This window comes from Oryctolagus cuniculus, chromosome 21 (genome assembly GCF_051225735.1).
Source record: "Oryctolagus cuniculus isolate XC-2025 breed Fujian yellow rabbit chromosome 21, ASM5122573v1, whole genome shotgun sequence".
NCBI lineage: Eukaryota > Metazoa > Chordata > Mammalia > Lagomorpha > Leporidae > Oryctolagus > Oryctolagus cuniculus.
Window position 1 is genome coordinate 30,588,543 of NC_142887.1, and position 16,953 is coordinate 30,605,495.

At 48.0% G+C, this 16,953-nt stretch overlaps 1 protein-coding gene across 3 annotated transcripts in view; it reads left to right on the plus strand.

Annotated features, from left to right (window-relative positions):
* The window catches only part of LOC100338951 (sodium/glucose cotransporter 1), a 69,245-nt gene that overhangs the window by 42,909 nt on the left and 9,383 nt on the right, over positions 1-16,953 (plus strand). For all 3 annotated transcript variants that reach the window (XM_070065727.2, XM_051837134.3, XM_070065730.2), the window contains 3 exons: positions 2,282-2,417; positions 3,836-3,943; positions 5,375-5,525. In XM_070065727.2, coding sequence (XP_069921828.1) covers positions 2,282-2,417; positions 3,836-3,943; positions 5,375-5,525 — 395 coding nt within the window. The remainder of the gene's footprint in view (positions 1-2,281; positions 2,418-3,835; positions 3,944-5,374; positions 5,526-16,953) is intronic.

Here is a 16,953-nt window from a genome sequence, read left to right on the forward strand (position 1 = left end):
AAAAGACTTCCCAGCAGCAACAATGTAAACCCAAAGGAAGAGCTGGCTTTTTTTTTTTTTTCAAAGTATAGGAGGAATGCTGGGAGGATAGCCAGTAGATCTCCCAGGAACCAGCATTTGCTACATGAGGGTTCTTCCTCTTCCTGTTGTTAAAATAATGCACTTGAGGAGGCAGTGTCGTGGTGCAGTGGGTTAAGCTGCCACCTGCAGCACCAGCATCCCATATCATTGTGCCAGTTTGAGTCCCTGAAGCTGTGCTTCCAATCCAGCTCCCAGCTGATGAACCTGGGAAAGCAGTGGAAGATGGTCCAAGTGCTTGAGCCCCTGCTACCCATGTGGGAGACCAGGATGGAGTTGCAGGCTCCTGACTTCGACCTGACCCAGCCCTGGCCATTGCAACCACTTGGGAGCATACTAGCAGCTAGAAGATTCATATTCTTCTCTCACTCGCTCTCGCTCTCGCTCTTGCTCTCTCTCCTTTTCAAATATTTTAAGAATAATGTACTTGGAGAGTAAAGAAAATATAAAGAAGAAGATGAAAATTCTGTCTGTTAATTCTCCCTTCTTAGGTTAGCCACTGTTACCACGCTGGTTTCTTCCTGTGGACTTTCCCCTCAGCATCAGGTCATGGTGTGTGATATTTTTCATCCTGTTCCTTTTAGTCACCATCACACTGGGGACATTTTTTCACTTTACCTAAGTGTTATTCAAGAGCATAATTTTTCTTTTTTTTTTAATTTATTTGACAGGTAGAGTTAAAGACAGTGAGAGACAGAGACAGAGAGAAAGGTCTTCCTTCCGTTGGTTCACTCCCCAAATGGCTGCCATGGCCAGCGCTGCGCTGATCCGAAGCCAGGAGCCAGGTGCTCCTTCCTGGTCTCCCCATGTGGGTACAGTGGCCCAAGGACTTGGGCCATCCTCCACTGCACTCCCGGGCCACAGCAGAGAGCTGGACTGGAAGAGGAGCAACCAGGACTAGAACCGGCACCCATATGGGATGCCGGCACTGCAGGCAGAAGATTAAACAAGTTAGCCACGGCACTGGCCCCTCAAGAGCATAATTTTTCTTGCATTGTCTTGATGCCCTGGCCCATGTTTCTTCGCTTTCCCAAGTGTTTCTCTACCTGCCAGTTGTAGCGTTCTGTGCAGCCCGAGAGCTTGCTGTGCCTCCTCTCACCCTGAGACCACGAAGTGGGTCCTAAAACACCTCTTGAGAAAGTTGACCTTTTAAAGCTCTATGATAGTTTATTTCAGTTCATTGTTTTGCCAGAGAGACAAAGACAGAGATCTTCCATCCACTGGTTCACTCTCCAAAAACCCTGCAACAGCCAGGGCTGGAATGAGCCAGAAACTCCATCAGGGATCCAAGTACTTGAGCCATCACCTGCTGCCCCCCAGGGTGTGCATCGTGGGGAGCTGGAATTGAAATGGAGGCTGATGGGCCAGCGCTGTGGTGCAGTGGGTTAAGCTTCTGTCTGGAGTGCCAGCATCCCATATGGGTGCTAATTTGAATCCTGGCTGCTCCACTTCCAATCCAGCTCCCTGCTAATGGCCTGGGAAAGCAGCACAGGATGGCCCAAGTCCTTGGGCACCTGCACCCATGTGGGAGACCTGGAAGAAGCTCCTGGCTCCTGGTTCCTGGCTCCTGGCTTAGGCCTGGCCCAGCCCTGGCTGTGGCGGCCATTTGATGAATGAACCAGCGGATGGAAGGTTTCTGTCTCTCTTCTCTCTGCAACTCTTTCAAATAAATAAATCTTTAAAAGAAAATAAAGAAATGGAAGCCAAGACTCGAACCTAGGCACTGTGATATGGGACCCAGGCATCTTAATCCCTGTGCCAAACACACAGCCCCATTTCGGTTTAGAGGAATGTGATCAATCTCAGTTCTGGGCCCACCTTTGCTTCAACTGATGTCACCTTCATTGTGCCCAACAGAGACATCTGTGGCCTCAAGAAAGGAGTCTCGTCCTTGCCAGGGGACAGCTTATAAGCACTCTGCTGCCCTAATTGGCACTCAGCGAGCAATGAGGCCAAAGTCACATGTACCACCCCCTTCCCCTCAGGCAGCTGTGCACTGGACAAAGCCTGCTCTCTGTTCGCACACTGCTCCCCGGCCCCAGAGATGTCTGGATGAAGGGAGAGTAGTTTAGAAAAAACTCGCCAGGGGGCACATCCTTCTGCTACAGCGGGTCACAGCGGTCCTCTGTGTGCTGAGACAGCCCAGGCTTGCTTCGCTCCATAAAGCCACCCCCAGCCTCACCTGCCCGTGTGTCTTTGGCAGGTTTTTGTCCAGCTATGCCTGGCAGGGAAGAACCTGAGTCACGTAAGAGGTGGCTGCCTTGTGTGTGGGTACCTGAAGCTGGTGTTACTGTTCTGTCTCGTGATGCCCGGAATGATCAGCCGCATCCTGTTCCCAGGTAAACCCTTTTTGATATGATGTATTTGAAAGGAAGAGACAGAGACAGAGACAGACGGGCCTCCCATCTGCTGATTCCTTCCCCAAATGCCTACAGCAGCCGGGTCTGGGTCAAGTCAAAGCCAGGAACGCTGTCCGGAGCTCCCAGCAGATGAGTGGCAGGGCCCAGGTGCTTCCGCCATCACCGCTGCCTCCCAGGGTGTACATTAGCAGGAAGCCAGAATCAAGAGCAGAGCTGGGACTCGAACCCAGGGACTCTGAGAATGGATGCAGTTGTCCCAAGAAGTGTCTTCACTGCTGTGCCAAACCACCTATCCCAGGGCGAATTCTTGATTCTGAACCTGATCAGCCTGTCATCTCTTACAGACCCAGAGAGCATGTAGGGCTAGCTGGTCTCCCTGAATATACCAGTGACATGTTGTGCTCCTTTGGGTGAGGATTGAGATAGACATTATGGACAGAGAGGAATTCTAGGGAGGTGAACTTGGACGGAAAAGAGCAGATCAGCGTGCTTTTCTCCCTCAACCCCTATCCCGCCGTGACCTGGTACTGTCAGCAGGAAAGTGAAGTTGCGCCCATCACATCACAGACATCACCATGCTGTGCCTGCCCTGTGCTGGGAAATCACGGATTCTGTCACTGCCTCTCATAGTCCCAGAGGTGGCCCTGCCTGGCCTCGGGAGGCACTCTGTGGGGAGCTCAGTGTAATCCCCCAAAATGGGCCTGATTGTGAGCCAGGCCCACATTCGGTCCATTAATCGCTAACTCTCCGAACCTTGGAGATGAACCGGACGAGCACTTGACGCTGACAGGTGCAGCCATGGGGACAGAGCTGGCGACTTCCAGGGGGAGTCTTCTGCTCCAGTGCTTTGAGAAAGGCCAAGTAACATGAAGAACACTTCGGAGTGTTGAGGAGCACGTGCAGGAGACGTGTCTTGCCCTAATCCATCCTGCAATCTGCCTCTTCTTTTAGCGTAATTCCCAGCTTTGGTGTCCAGCTGTCAAGTGATGCTTTGTTACATCCCTTAGGTGCTGCTTCCTTGTGGGGTACAAAGCAGGTCCCTATGCTCTTGGAGACCTGGAGCCCCAAGTCATTACTCACCCCTTCAGGGCCAAGGGAGTCAGGTTACAAACTGCTCCTGTGATAGTACCAGAATGGGTAGTCTGTCGGCTCTCCTGACACCATATGGGGTCAGTGAAGCTTTCCAAGGCCAGCTGACATGCTCTGGGCCGTGCCATGAATACGTGGAAGCACTAATCCATTTGCCTCCCACCAGCCCTTCCCTCCAGGAGCTGGAGCTGTCCCGAGGGGACCAAGAATCTCACGTCTGTGTGTGAACATCTGCTTCCCTTACCCTGAGCCCAGACTGGAGAGCTTGAAGGTCCACGTGTTGATATGATGGTCCCTTCCCTTTGCAGATAAAGTGGCGTGTGTGGTGCCTTCTGAATGTCAGAAGTTCTGCGGGGCCAGTACCAACTGCAAACCCATTGCTTATCCAATGCTGGTGATAAAACTGCTGCCCAGTGGTAAGAAAGGGGCCCTGCCACCGAGGGCCGTAACCCTCTGTGTCCCCAGGGAGCCTGTGCTCTCAAACTCTAAATGACTGATCAAGAGTCGGGGCTGGGGTGGCTTTCCCTACCCATCAGCCCCTGGTTCTGGGTGGACAAGATGTCAGCACTGTAGAGGGAGCCTTGTTGGCCCTGGTGGAAGCAGCGTGATCTCCCTCGTCCCTCTCCATTCCTCACACACCCAAAGCCCCATCCTCTCAGAGGCACAAGCTGCACGTGCCGTTGGCACTATTCACTTCACCTGCTTAGCTCTTTCCTGGAGAAAATGAGCTCCACACGCTGTGCTAGGCTTTGTTCTAGGCCAAGAGAATAGAAAGGCGAGCAGCATCCAGTCCTGCCTTCTGAGAGCTCACTGTCCAGCGGGACGGGCAGGAAGGTACCCAGCAGTCAGATGTGCGCTGCGAGGTGACAGTGAGCCCATGCATTTATCCCACCTCCTCGTCCCCAGATCCCAACGAAATGACCAGATATTGCAGCTTACAAAACCAATTCCAGTCTAGCTCTGGAGAATGAGTTGGAAAAGTTGAGACAGTCCCAATAAAATACAGTATAGATGGAATCAGATTGAGGGAGACCCTGACTGTCTCACAGTGCAGGGAGTAAGCTGTCTGGGCTCCCCAGCCGAGCCCCAGGAAGTGCCTTGTCTTAGAACAGCCAGGGCTGCAAGTGAGCATGGGAGCAGCAGGCAGGCAGGCAAACCCAAAGACCCCGGTCTTCACCTGCCTCACGCAGCCCAGTGAGTCCAGCTGGGGCACTACTGCCCTGGGCTTCCAATTGAGGAATTGATTATCCTCGCATTCACCCAGAAACACACAGAAATCTCTCAGTGGAGCAGGTCAGGTACCTTCGATATGGTGACCCTCCAGGAGACGATACAGGGTTATTTGATTTCTAATTGCCATTTGTATTTTAACATTTGCTCTATCTTGGGCATTGTTCTAACCCATCTACGTCATTTCATCTTAATAGCAGCTCTAGGTGGCTGTTGCTGTGCCCACTTTACAGGTGAAAACACTGCGGCCCAGGGAACTGCATCCCTTGCAGCTGCAGCATCTGGCTTCTCATTATGAAATGGAAGGCGGCACAGGCATCCAGCCCACAGGGCTGAGGATGGCGTGGGCTGATGCTTGTCCTGGCACAGAGTAACCACTCAAGGAGTATTAACTCCCATTAGCATACAGAGACACCGCAGGAAGCTATTAAGTTCTTGTCACAAAGCAAGAAAAAGCATCATGGAATCATCTAAGATGAAATTCCATTTCAAATAAAACTGAATGTGTTCTAGGAAAAAAAAAAAAGTAGTATTTGGAAGAATTCCTCAGGCGGCCTCAGTCACTTCCTGGCACTGTCAGAGAGCTGGAGGGCCAGGACATGTCCTCTCTCCTCCAGGTTTACGGGGCTTGTTGCTGTCCTCTGTGTGCGCCTCCTTCATGTCCTCCCTGACTTCCGTCTTCAACAGTGCCAGTGCCCTGTTCACACTGAACATCTATGCCCACATGCGGCCCATGGCCACGGAGAAGGAACTCATGATAACAGGAAGGTGAGGTGCTCCTCTCGTCCCAGCAGTCCCCGGAGTCAGGGCAACAACGCCCACAATGCATCATGGGAAAGACTGAGGCCGTGATACAGGATATACACCTATCCCGTGTCTACACCATCCTGCTTGGGTTTCTGGTTGTTTTTGCTACAGTTGTACAATGAAGATGTATTGCTTTGATTATCACAAAAGAAAATTGTTTTGTTCACTTGAGAAAAAAAAGGGAAAGTAATGATCGCAGTGATAAAAGTGAGCCTACTTTCACTTCCCACTAACTAGTCACTAGGGGGACATGTGCATCCATTGTCTCCTTTAGTCCTATCCATAGCCATTAAAGGTAAGCTTGACTGTTCTCATTCTCATGGTGCAAATGGGGAAACAGTGGCTAAAGGGGAGAATTGATCTATCCGAGATCACAAAGTAAGTAGGGGAACTTGTTTGTTTCAAGACCATGCTATTAACCTTGATGCCACGTGGCACCTGCTAAGTTGCTGTCTTTAAAAGATTTACTCCATGGCCGGCGCCACGGCTCACTAGGCTAATCCTCCACCTTGCGGTGCCAGCACACCGGGTTCTAGTCCCAGTCGGGGCACCGGATTCTGTCCTGGTTGCCCCTCTTCCAGGTCAGCTCTCTGCTGTGGCCAGGGAGTGCAGTGGAGGATGGCCCAAGTGCTTGGGCCCTGCACCCCATGGGAGACCAGAAGTACCTGGCTCCTGCCATCGGAGCAGCGCGGTGCGCCGGCCGCAGCATGCTGGCCGCGGCGGCCATTGAAGGGTGAACCAACGGCAAAGGAAGACCTTTCTCTCTGTCTCTCTCTCTCACTGTCCACTCTGCCTGTCCAAAAAAAAAACTTACTCCATAGGGTTTGACATTGCCACACCTGGGCCACACACCTTTATTTAAAAAAAAAAAAAAAGATTTATTTATTTAAAAGTCAAAGAGAAGAGAGAGAAAGAGAGATCTTTCATCCACTGGTTCACTCCCCAAAGGGCTGCAATGGCTGGGGGTTGGACAGGAGCCAGGAGCTTCCTCCGGGTCTCCCATGTGGGTGCAGGGGCCCAAGCACTTGGGCTATCTTCTACTGCTTTCCCAGGTGTATTAACAAGGAGCTGGATCAGAAGCAGTTGGGACTGGAAGTGGTGCTCATATGCCCACACTGCAGACGGCTTGACTTGCTGTGCCCACAGTGCCGGCCCCAGCCTTTAACTTGGCCATGTATGTCTCAAACACTTCTTTTTTTTTTTAAAGGAATAACTCCTCCAGTTCTTTCTTTAAAGATTTATTTATTTATTTGAAAGACAGAATTACAGAGAGAGGTAGAGCCAGAGAGAGAGAGAGGTCTTCCATCCACTGGTTCACTCCCCAAATGACTGCAACAGCCAGAGCTAAGCTGATCCGAAGCCAGGAGCCAGGAGCTTCTTCCAGGTTTCCCACATGGGTGCAGGGGCCCAAGGACTTGGGCCATCTTCTACTGCTTTCCCAGGCCATAGCAGAGAGCTGGATTGGAAGTGGAGCAGCCAGGACTCGAACTGGCACTCATATGGGATGCCGGCATTGCAGGCCGCAGCTTTAACCAACTGCGCCACAGCGCTGGCCCCTCAAACACTTCTTTATCTTGACTTAGGTGCATATTGTTTATCTACTTTATCTAATCCCTGTAGGTGTTTGAGTTTGCTTTTATATTTTCATTAGCCTGCTTTGGTTGAAAAGGCATTTGTCTGAGAAATTTTTTTTACTTTTTTTTTTTTTTTTTTTTTTTTTTTTTTTTTTTGACAGGCAGAGTAGACAGAGAAAGAGAGACAGAAAGAAAGGTCTTCCTTTTCCGTTGGTCTACACACACACCCCCCAATGGCCGCTGCGGCTGGCACACTGTGGCCAGTGCACTGTGCTGATCCGAAGCCAGGAGCCAGGTGCTTCCTCCTTATCTCCCATGTGGGTGCAGGGCCCAAGGACTTGGGCCATCCTCCACTGCCTTCCCAGGCCACAGCAGAGAGCTGGACTGGAAGAGGAGCAACCGGGACAGAATCCGGCACCCTGACTGGAACTAGAACCCATATGCTAGGGGCTGGCGCCGTGCCTCACTTGGTTAATCCTCTGCCTGTGGTGCCGGCATCCCATATGGATGCCGGGTTCTGGTCCAGGTTGCTCCTCTTCCAGTCCAGCTCTCTGCTGTGGCCCGGGAAGGCAATGGAGGATGGCCCAAGTTCTTGGGCCCCTGCACCTGCATGGGAGACAAGGAAGAAACACCTGGCTCCTGGCTTCGGATCAGCACAGCACCAGCCATGGCGGCCATTTGGGGAGTGAACCAACGGAAGGAAGACCTTTCTCTCTGTCTCTCTCTCTCACTATCTATAACTCTACCTGTCAAAAAAAAAAAAAGATATTAGTGCTAAAACCTAACAACTATAGCATAGAAAAATAATAAAATTAAATACTAATCTCATTTTTAAATATCAATGCAAAAATGTTAAAGTAGTAGACATGAACCCCAAAATATGTTAAAAGAATGGTAAAGGTGGACATTGTGGTACAGCATGTTCAGTCACTGCTTGGAATGCCCATGTCCTCTATCAGAGTGCCAATTCGAGTCCCAACTGCTCTGTTTCCAATCCAGCTTCCTGCTAGTGCATCCTGGGTGGCGGCGAATGATGGCTCAAGTGCTTGGGCCACTGCTACCCATGTGGAAGACCCATAGGGAGTTTCTGTCTCCTGGGTGGCGGCGAATGATGGCTCAAGTGCTTGGGCCACTGCCACCCATGTGGAAGACCCATAGGGAGTTTCTGTCTCCTGGCTTTGATCTGGGCCAACTCTGGCTATTGTAAGCACTTGGGGAATGAACCAGTGGAAGGTTTCTATCTCTTCTCTTCCTCTCTCTTTCTTTCTCTCTCTCCCTCCCCAAGTAGATGAAAATAAATAAGCATGTTAAGAAAATACTACATGGGCTGGCATTGTGGCATAATGGGTTAAGTAGCCACCTGTGACACCAGCATCCTATACCGGAACTGATTTGAGTCTCGGCTGCTCCACTTCCAATGCAGCTCCCTGCTAATGTACCCGGAAAAGCAGCAGAGGAGGGCCCAAGTGCTTGGGCCCCTGCACCCATATCAGAGACCTGGAAGAAGTGCCTGGCTCCTGGCTTCAACCTGGCCCAGCACCAGCTGTTGCAGCCATTTGGGGAGTGAACCAAAAATGGAAGATCTGTGTGTGTATGTCTCCCTCTTTCTGTAAGTCTGACTTTCAAATACATAAATAAATCTTTAAAAACAGAGATGGGGCCAGTGCTGTGACATAGCAGGTAATGTGTGATGATTCTGACTGCTCACCATCTTCACCAATCTTTTAACATCTTTGAGCTACATCAGCTGACCATATACTGTGTTCTGGATCTATTTTTGGACTCCATTTTTCTGCAGTAATCTGTCCTAATGCTAGCCCTAAAGTGTCTTGATTGCTGTCCCTTTACCATAAAAGTGTTAAGTAGGTAGATTTACAGTTTCGATGTGTCTTCTCCAAAACTCAGAAGTGAAATTTAATGGCCAGTGTGGCAGCTTAAGTAGTAGGCCTCTAACAGGTGGTGTGGCCATTCAGCTTCTCCTCCCATGAATGGGATTAAGGCCCCCATGAAAGCAGCATTAGGTTCTCTCGCCCTGCCACACTCACCAGCCCATACATAATCCATAACTTTGGGACATCTCCATTCACTTGGACCTTCCTGATTTCTCTGTTTTCTAGTTTTCAGTGTGTATATCTTGCACCTGAATTCATTCCTAAGTATTGTATTCTTTGAATTGTTTTCCTTGTTCTTTACCACAACTATAAACCTCCCTTTAAGCCCTGCTTTAGCTGCCTTTCATAAATTTTGATATATTGTATTTTCATTTTTATTCAGTTCAAAATATTTTCTAATTTCCTTGTGCTTTCTTTGATTCATGGGTTACTTGGAAGTGTGCTGTTTGATTTCCAAGTACTCGGGATTTTCTTTACTGTCTTATTATTGATTTCTGACTTCCTTTCACTGTGATCTAAGAATATCCGCTCAGATTTCAATCTTGAAATTTATGATACTTTGTGTTCATACTGAATTTTTGTCTCCCTCTTCCAGAGTGTATTTGTGTATTTCTGTGTGTGTACACACACTCAAGTATTTAGTGTCTTCTATATGAAAGAAGGATATTAAAATCTTCCATTACAGGTTGGGTGTTTAGCCTAGCACATCCCATATTGGAGTACTGGAGTCTGATAGCTGGTTTCAACTGAGGACTGCAGCTTCCCGCTGGTGCCTTCCCTGGGAGGCAGCAGTAAGGGCTCAAGAAGCTGGGCTCCTGCACCCTCATGGGAGACCTGGATGGAGCTCCTGGCTCCAATCTTCATCCTTGGCCCAGCCCTGGCTGTTGTGGGCATTTGGAGAGTGTGACCCAGTGGATGAAAGCTCTGTTTCTCTTTCTCTCTCCACACCACCCAACAATACATTTTTTAAATTAAGTCTTCAGTTATGATTTTGTAGTTGTCCTTCCCTCCTTCCCCATAGTACTTTTTGTTGCTTCATAAGTGTTGAAGTTCTGGTATAAGGCACTTACACATTTATGCTTATTCTTGCTTCTTGAGGAATTAACCCATCAGTCATGGTGCAGTGTCCCCTTGTGTAAATCTCTGAGTGTGCCCCTTCCCTTGACGTTTGCATTGTTATTACTTTAGCCCACACCAGCTTTCTCATGCTTAGTAATTGTCACATCTTTTATTTTTAACCTATGCATGTATTTGGAGTCCCTTGTAGAGCAAATATAGCTGGATCATGATTTTTTAATTTAGTCTGACAATTGCTGCCTTTTAATTTGAATGATTGGTCCATTTATATTTTCTAAAGATTTATTTATTTTAAAGGCAGGAGAGAGAGAGAGAGAGAAAGAGAGAGAGAGAGAGAGAGAGAGAGAAGGGAAGGGAAGGGAAGGGAAGGGAGGGGAGGGGAGGGGAGGGGAAGGGAGGGGAAGGGAGGGGAAGGGAGGGGAAGGGAGGGGAAGGGAAGGGAGAAGAGAGACAGAAATCTTCCATGCACTGGTTCACTCCTCATAGCTGGGGCTGGGGCTGGGCCAGGCTGAAGCCAGGAGCCAGGAGCTTTTCTGGGTCTCCCAGATAGATCCAGGGCCAAGCACTTGGGCCATCCTCTGTTGCTTTCCCAGGCCATTAGTAGGGAGCTGGAGCAGAAGTACAGCAGCCAGAACTCAAACCGGTGCCCATACGGATACCAGTGTTGGAAGCAGCAGCTCATCCCACTATGCCACAGCGCCAGCCCCAGGCCATTTACATTTAACAGCATCATCAGTGTGGCTAGAAATAAAATTTAATATTCTATTTTAATTCCTTTTTGTTCTGGAAATTCTTATATATGTTCTTAACCTATCACACTACTTTATGTAATAAGTAAGTCCTTTCCCACATTTTCCCCTTCCATCTTTTGGATTATATTTTTTTAAGATTTTATTTATTTATTTGAGAGTAGAGTTACAGACAGTGAGAGGGAGAGACAGAGAGAAAGGTCTTCCTTCCACTGGTTCACTCCCCACATGGCTGCAACGGCCAGAGCTGCACCGATCTGAAGCCAGGAGCCAGGAGCTTCTTCCGGGTCTCCCACATGGGTGCAGAGGTCCAAGCACTTGGCATCTTCCACTGCTTTCCCAAGCCACAGCAGAGAGCTGAATGGGAAGAGGAGCAGCCAGGACTCGAACCGACACCCATATGGGATGTCAGCACCGCAGGCAAAGGATGAACCTACTGCGCCATGGCGCCGGCCCCAGATTATTTCTATCATATTTTACATCTGCATACATTAGAGACTCCAACACATAGTCATATAATTTTTTTGCTTTATTGCCTTTCTTTTATAAAAAAAATACTTTTTTAGAGAGAGAGAGAGAGAGAGCCCCCACCACTGGTTCACTCAACAAATGCCTACAGCGGCCCAGGCTGGGTCTGGGCCAACACCAGGAGCTGGGAACACAATTGACATCTCCCATATGTGTGGCAGGAGTCCACACCTGAGCCGTCCCTGCTGCCTCCCAGAGTCTGCATCGTGAGAAGCTGGAGTCAGGACCCAAAGCTGGGTGTCAGACCCAGGCATTTTAATACAAGACGTAAGCAGCTTAATTGGTGTCTTATTTGCTAGCCAAATCTCACCCCTTATTGACTTTTAATGAAATTAAGATACGGGATAGGTGTTTGGCCTAGTAGTTAAGTGCTGTTTGGGACACTCATATCACATATCCGAACACCTGGGTTCAGACCCTGGCTCCACTCTTAAGCTGAGTTCTCAGCTAATGCGCACTCTGGCAGCCAGTAGGTGCCAGCTCAAGTAGCTGGGTCCCTGCCACTCCCATGGGAGACCCAAACTGAATTCCTGGCTCCCAGCTTGGGCCTGGCCCAACCTCAGCTGTTGCAGGCATTGGGGGTATAAATCAGCAGATGGGAGCTCTCTCTCTCTCTCTCTGTGTGTGTGTGTGTGTGTGTGTGCATGTGTATCTCTTGCTCTTAGATAAATAAAATAATATTTATTTAAAAATTAAAACCTGGGGCTGGTGCTGTGGTGCAGTAGGCTAGACCTCCACCTGTGGCACGGGCATCCCATATGGACACCGGTTCTAGTCCCAGCTGCTCCTCTTCCTATCCAGCTCTCTGCTATGGCCTGGGAAAGTAGTAGAAGTTGGCCCAAACGCTTGGGCCTCTGCACCCACATAGGAGACCCAGGAAAACTCCTGGCTGCTGGCTTAAGATTGGCCCAGATCCAGCTGTTGTGGCCATTTGAGAGTGAACCAGTGGATGGAAGGCTTTTTTCTCTCCCTCTCTGTCTATAACTCTACCTCTCAAATAAATAAATAAAATATTTTTAAAAAATTGAAAACTATGATGCCAGCATCCCTTATAGGTACTGGTTCATGTCCTGGCTGTTCCACTTCTGATCCACCTCCCTGCTAATGTGCCTGAGAAAAGCAGTGGGCGGTGGCCCAAGTGATTGGGCCCATGTGCCCACATGGGAGACCTAGATGAAGCTCCTGGCTTCAGCCTGGCTCAGGCCTGCCTATTGTAGCCATCTAGGGAGTGAACCAGTGCATGGAAGATCTCTCTCTCTCTCTCTCTCTTCATCTTTTTCTCTTCCTTCCCCCTGTAACTCTGACTTTCAAATAAATAAATATTTTTTAGAATTAAAAGCTAAAACTGAATGCAAAATTAAGATTAAAAACTGTACAACATTTTCTGTTTACCCATTTATTTTAATTGCCTCTCTGGTGCTCATCATTCTTTTAGGTTGAAGTTTCCATGTGGATTCCTTTTCACTCTGAAGAGCTTTCTTCAGCATTCCTTATTAGGTCTGCTGGTGATAGTTTTGTTTATCAGCAAATGTTTTTATTTCACCTGTATTTGGGGGGGGGGATATTATCACTGGCCACAGAGTTCTGGATTGACTGTTTTTCTATTACTAGTTTTTGTTTTTAATTTTTTTATTTATTTATTTGAGAGACAGAGTTACAGAGAGAAAGAGGGAGAAACAGAGAGAAAGGTCTTCCTTCAGCTGGGCTGAACAGAAGCCAGGAGCTTCTTCAGGATCTCCCCCTTGGGTGCAGGGGCCCAGTGACTTGGGTCATCTTCTACTGCTTTCTGGATCAGAAGAAGAGCAGCTGGGACTTAAACCAGCACCCATATGGTTTGCCAGTGCCACAGAGAGAGGCTTACCTACTATGCCACAGTGGCCAGCTCCCTCTTTCACTAGCTTTTTTTTTTTTTAAGATTTATTTATTTAATTTTAAAGGCAGAGTTGGTGTGGGGAGGGGTTTTCCATCTGAGGGTTTGCTCCCCAGATAGTCACAATGGCTGGAGCTGGGCCAATCTGAAGCCAGGAACCAGGAGTTTCTTCTGGGTCTCCCAGGTGGGTGCAGGGGCCCAAGGACTTGGGCCATCTTCTACTGCTTTCCCAGGCCATAGCAGAGAGCTGGATTGGAAGTGGAGCAGCCGGGACTTGAACTGGTGCCCATACGAGATGCCAGCACTGCAGGCGGTGGCTTTACCCACTATGCCACAGTGCCAGCCCCCACTAGTTTTAAGATGCCATTTTATTATCTTCTACCCTCTTGTTTGTGATAAGAAATTAGCCATTATTCACACTGCTGCCCTCTTAAGTAATATATTTTGTTCCTTTGGCTTTCAAGATTTTCTCTTGTATTTTCAACAGTGTCACAGTACTGTGTGTGTTGTATGCATGTGTGTATCTCCTGCTTGGGTTTTGCTGAGTTTCTCAAATTTGTAAATTAATAGTTGTCATAAAATTTCTGCAATTTTTTGCATATTTTTCTATTCCAATCTCTTTCTTTGTGATTCTATTGATATGTATATGAGCCATTTGATATCATTCAACAGATCACTAAGGCTCTGTTTATCAATAATTTTTTTCTGTGTTCTTGAGTTTAGTTCTGTCTTTGTGTTTATTGGCTGTTTTTTCTGCCAGTTTCCTAACCATGGGTGTGGCCACCAGTGAATTTTTCAGTTCCTATAATGAACTAAAATTTAAGTTTGGAAATTTGGATCTTTTTAAATATTTTACGGTTTCCAGTTTTCTGTCATGATGTCTCATCTATTCAATGATAACTATCATTTCCTATTAGACCTTTAATATAGCTGTAATAGCTGCGTTGGAGTCCTTTGCCCATTGAAATGTGTGTGAGGCAACTTGGAATCAGTTTCTATTGATTGCTTTTTTTTTTTTTTTTTGCCCACTTTTTTATTTCTTCACATGCCTAGTAAATTTTATGGATAGTAGACATTGTAGCTAATCATGTGAAGAGTATCAATTTGTGTCCTAGAAGTCAGATAAATTACTAGCTCATCACCTTACACTTAAAGATCTGCTTTTTACTTGCTAGGTGGGCTGTTTCAGTTTTGCTCTTAGTCTTAGGGCAAGTTTTTTTAAGTATTTATTTGAAAGGCAGAGTTGCAGAGAGAGTGAGTAAGAGACAGAGATTGTCTGTCTGCCGGCTCACTCTCCAAACAGCCACAATGGCCAGGGCTGAGCCAGGCAAAATCTAGGAGCCAGGAACTCCATCCAGGTCTCCCCCATGTGTGGCAAGGGTCCCAGCACCTGGGCCATCTTCTACTGCTTTCCCAGGTGCATTAGCAGGGAGCTGGATCAGAAGTGGAGCAGCAGCCGGTTCTCCCAGGTGGCAGCTTAACCTGCTGCTCCACAACACGTGCCACGCGGCAGACTCTGAACCCTGGGATGCAGTCTGTACTCCCAAGTCGTGAGAATCAGGGAAAGCCTGAGGTTAGTTCTGTAACCCCTGTAGCTTCATGGGATTCCAGCTCCAGTTTGTGTCTCCCCAACAATAAACAGCAGCTGAAATCTTTGCTCAGCGGTTGCTCATTGGTGGATTCTGGAGATTCTCCCACACATGTAGAGTTCAAGGGGCAGCCGGGGCCAAGGGAGCTTAAAGATGTGCACCCCTTGCTCTATGGCTCATTTTGGAATCACTCCCAAGACTTTGATTCACTCTGACACCCCAGCCTTTGTCTTCTGTCGTCTCAGCTCAATAAGAATGGGGCTTGTAGAAGATGCCCCAAGGGGCTGGCGCTGTGGCACAATAGGTTAACACCCTGGCCTGAAGCACCGGCATCCCATATTTGTGCTGGTTCGGGACCCAGCTGCTCCACTTCCGATCCAGCTCTCTACTATGGCCTGGAATAGCAGGAGAAGATGGCCCAAGTCCTTGGGCCCCTGCACCCACCTGGGAGACCCAGAAGAAGCTGCTGGCCCCTGGCTTCGAATCGGCACAGCTCTGGCCATTGCAGCCATTTGGGGAGTGAACCAGCAGATAGAAGACCTTTTTCCTCTGTCTCTCCCTCTCATTGTCTATAACTCTACCTCTCAGATAAATAAATAAAAATCTATTAAAAAGAATGGGGCTTAACTTCCAGCCACCCCATGTCACGAAGTCCAGGGAGGACCCTCAAGAGAAAAGCTGGGTACGTGGAGACGTCACCTAGGATGGTGCCTTTCTTTCACGGGTTGAATCTCTCCCGTTTCTGCCGGCTCTGGCTACTCTTCAGTGTCTTGCTGTTGTTTTTATAGCTGACCCAGAATCTCTCATCGTCACCCACGGCTGGTTAGTCCAGGGCAGCTATTCCATCCCTGCCAGAACCGGAACTCACTTTTCTGGCCCTTCTTCAACTATCGATGGGTTTTTCAAAGTTACATTCACCCTCTCAAAATTTAAATTTTCAGCCCTTGTTGACATAGCAACTAAGATTTACTCACCTTTGTGGTGAAAGTTGACCTAGTGTAATTTTCCATGAGGGGGCTTCAAAAAGTTACAGAAAACTTGCATTAGTTTTGATTCCAATGTTCTGTAAATTTTTGAAGCCCCCTTGTGTATGGATGCACGTTAACATTACTTATTTAGAAAAAGTAATGAGCATTTGTAGCATTCCCCCTAATTCCTTAAAATTTTCACCAACATTGTCTGGATTTAGCTAGCTTAAATATTTTTAATGTTTATTTTTTCATCTACTTAAAAGGCAGAGTGAAAGAGAAAGAAGGGTGGTGGGGGGAGCTTCCATCTGCTGGTTCTGTCCTCAGATGCCCACAACATCGGAGGCTGGGCCAAGCCAAAACCAGGAGCCCAGAACCCCATCCAGGTCTCCCATGTGGGTGGCAGGCACCCAAGTACTTGAGCCATCATCTGCCTTCTGGGGTGTGCACTAGCAGGAAGCTGGAGCAAAAATGGAGTAGCCGGAACTCAGACCACACACTCCAGTATGGGATGTAGGAGTCATAAGCAGTAGCTTAACCCACTGTGCTTTAATATCCGCCTCAACTTATTGAAGTCTTTAAAACCATGTGCCATAGTAATCTCTCTGAAATGTTTGCAAATGTGGTATATGCCATGTACTCTATATCTTAAGATTAACGGCCCTAACTGTAGCCTCCAAATTTGGTGAAAATGTATTCATTATGCAGTAACAAATAGATACTCAGAAGTTGAGAAGTGGGCAGTTGGCATACTAACGAGATGCCAGGTAGAATGTCCCTGTGCCACATCAGAGTGCCACAGTCCAACTCCTGGCTCCAGCTCCTGATCCCAGCTTCCTGTGAATATAGACCCTGGGAGGTAACAGGCAACAGGCGATGGCTCAAGTACCTGGGTTCCTGCCACCCATGTGGGAGACCTGGGCTGAGTTCCATACTCTGAGCTTTGGCCCCCAACCGTCACAGGCATTTAGGGAGTGAACTGGCATATGGGAGCTTGCTCTGTCTCTGTCTCTGTCTCTGTCTCTTTCTCTCTCTCTCTCTCCATCTTTATTTTCTCTGTCTTGCAAATAAATCAGCAAGTATTTTAAAACAGAAGTAGAAGAAGAAGTCATCATCATCAATGACATTTGTCCGCAGCCCTG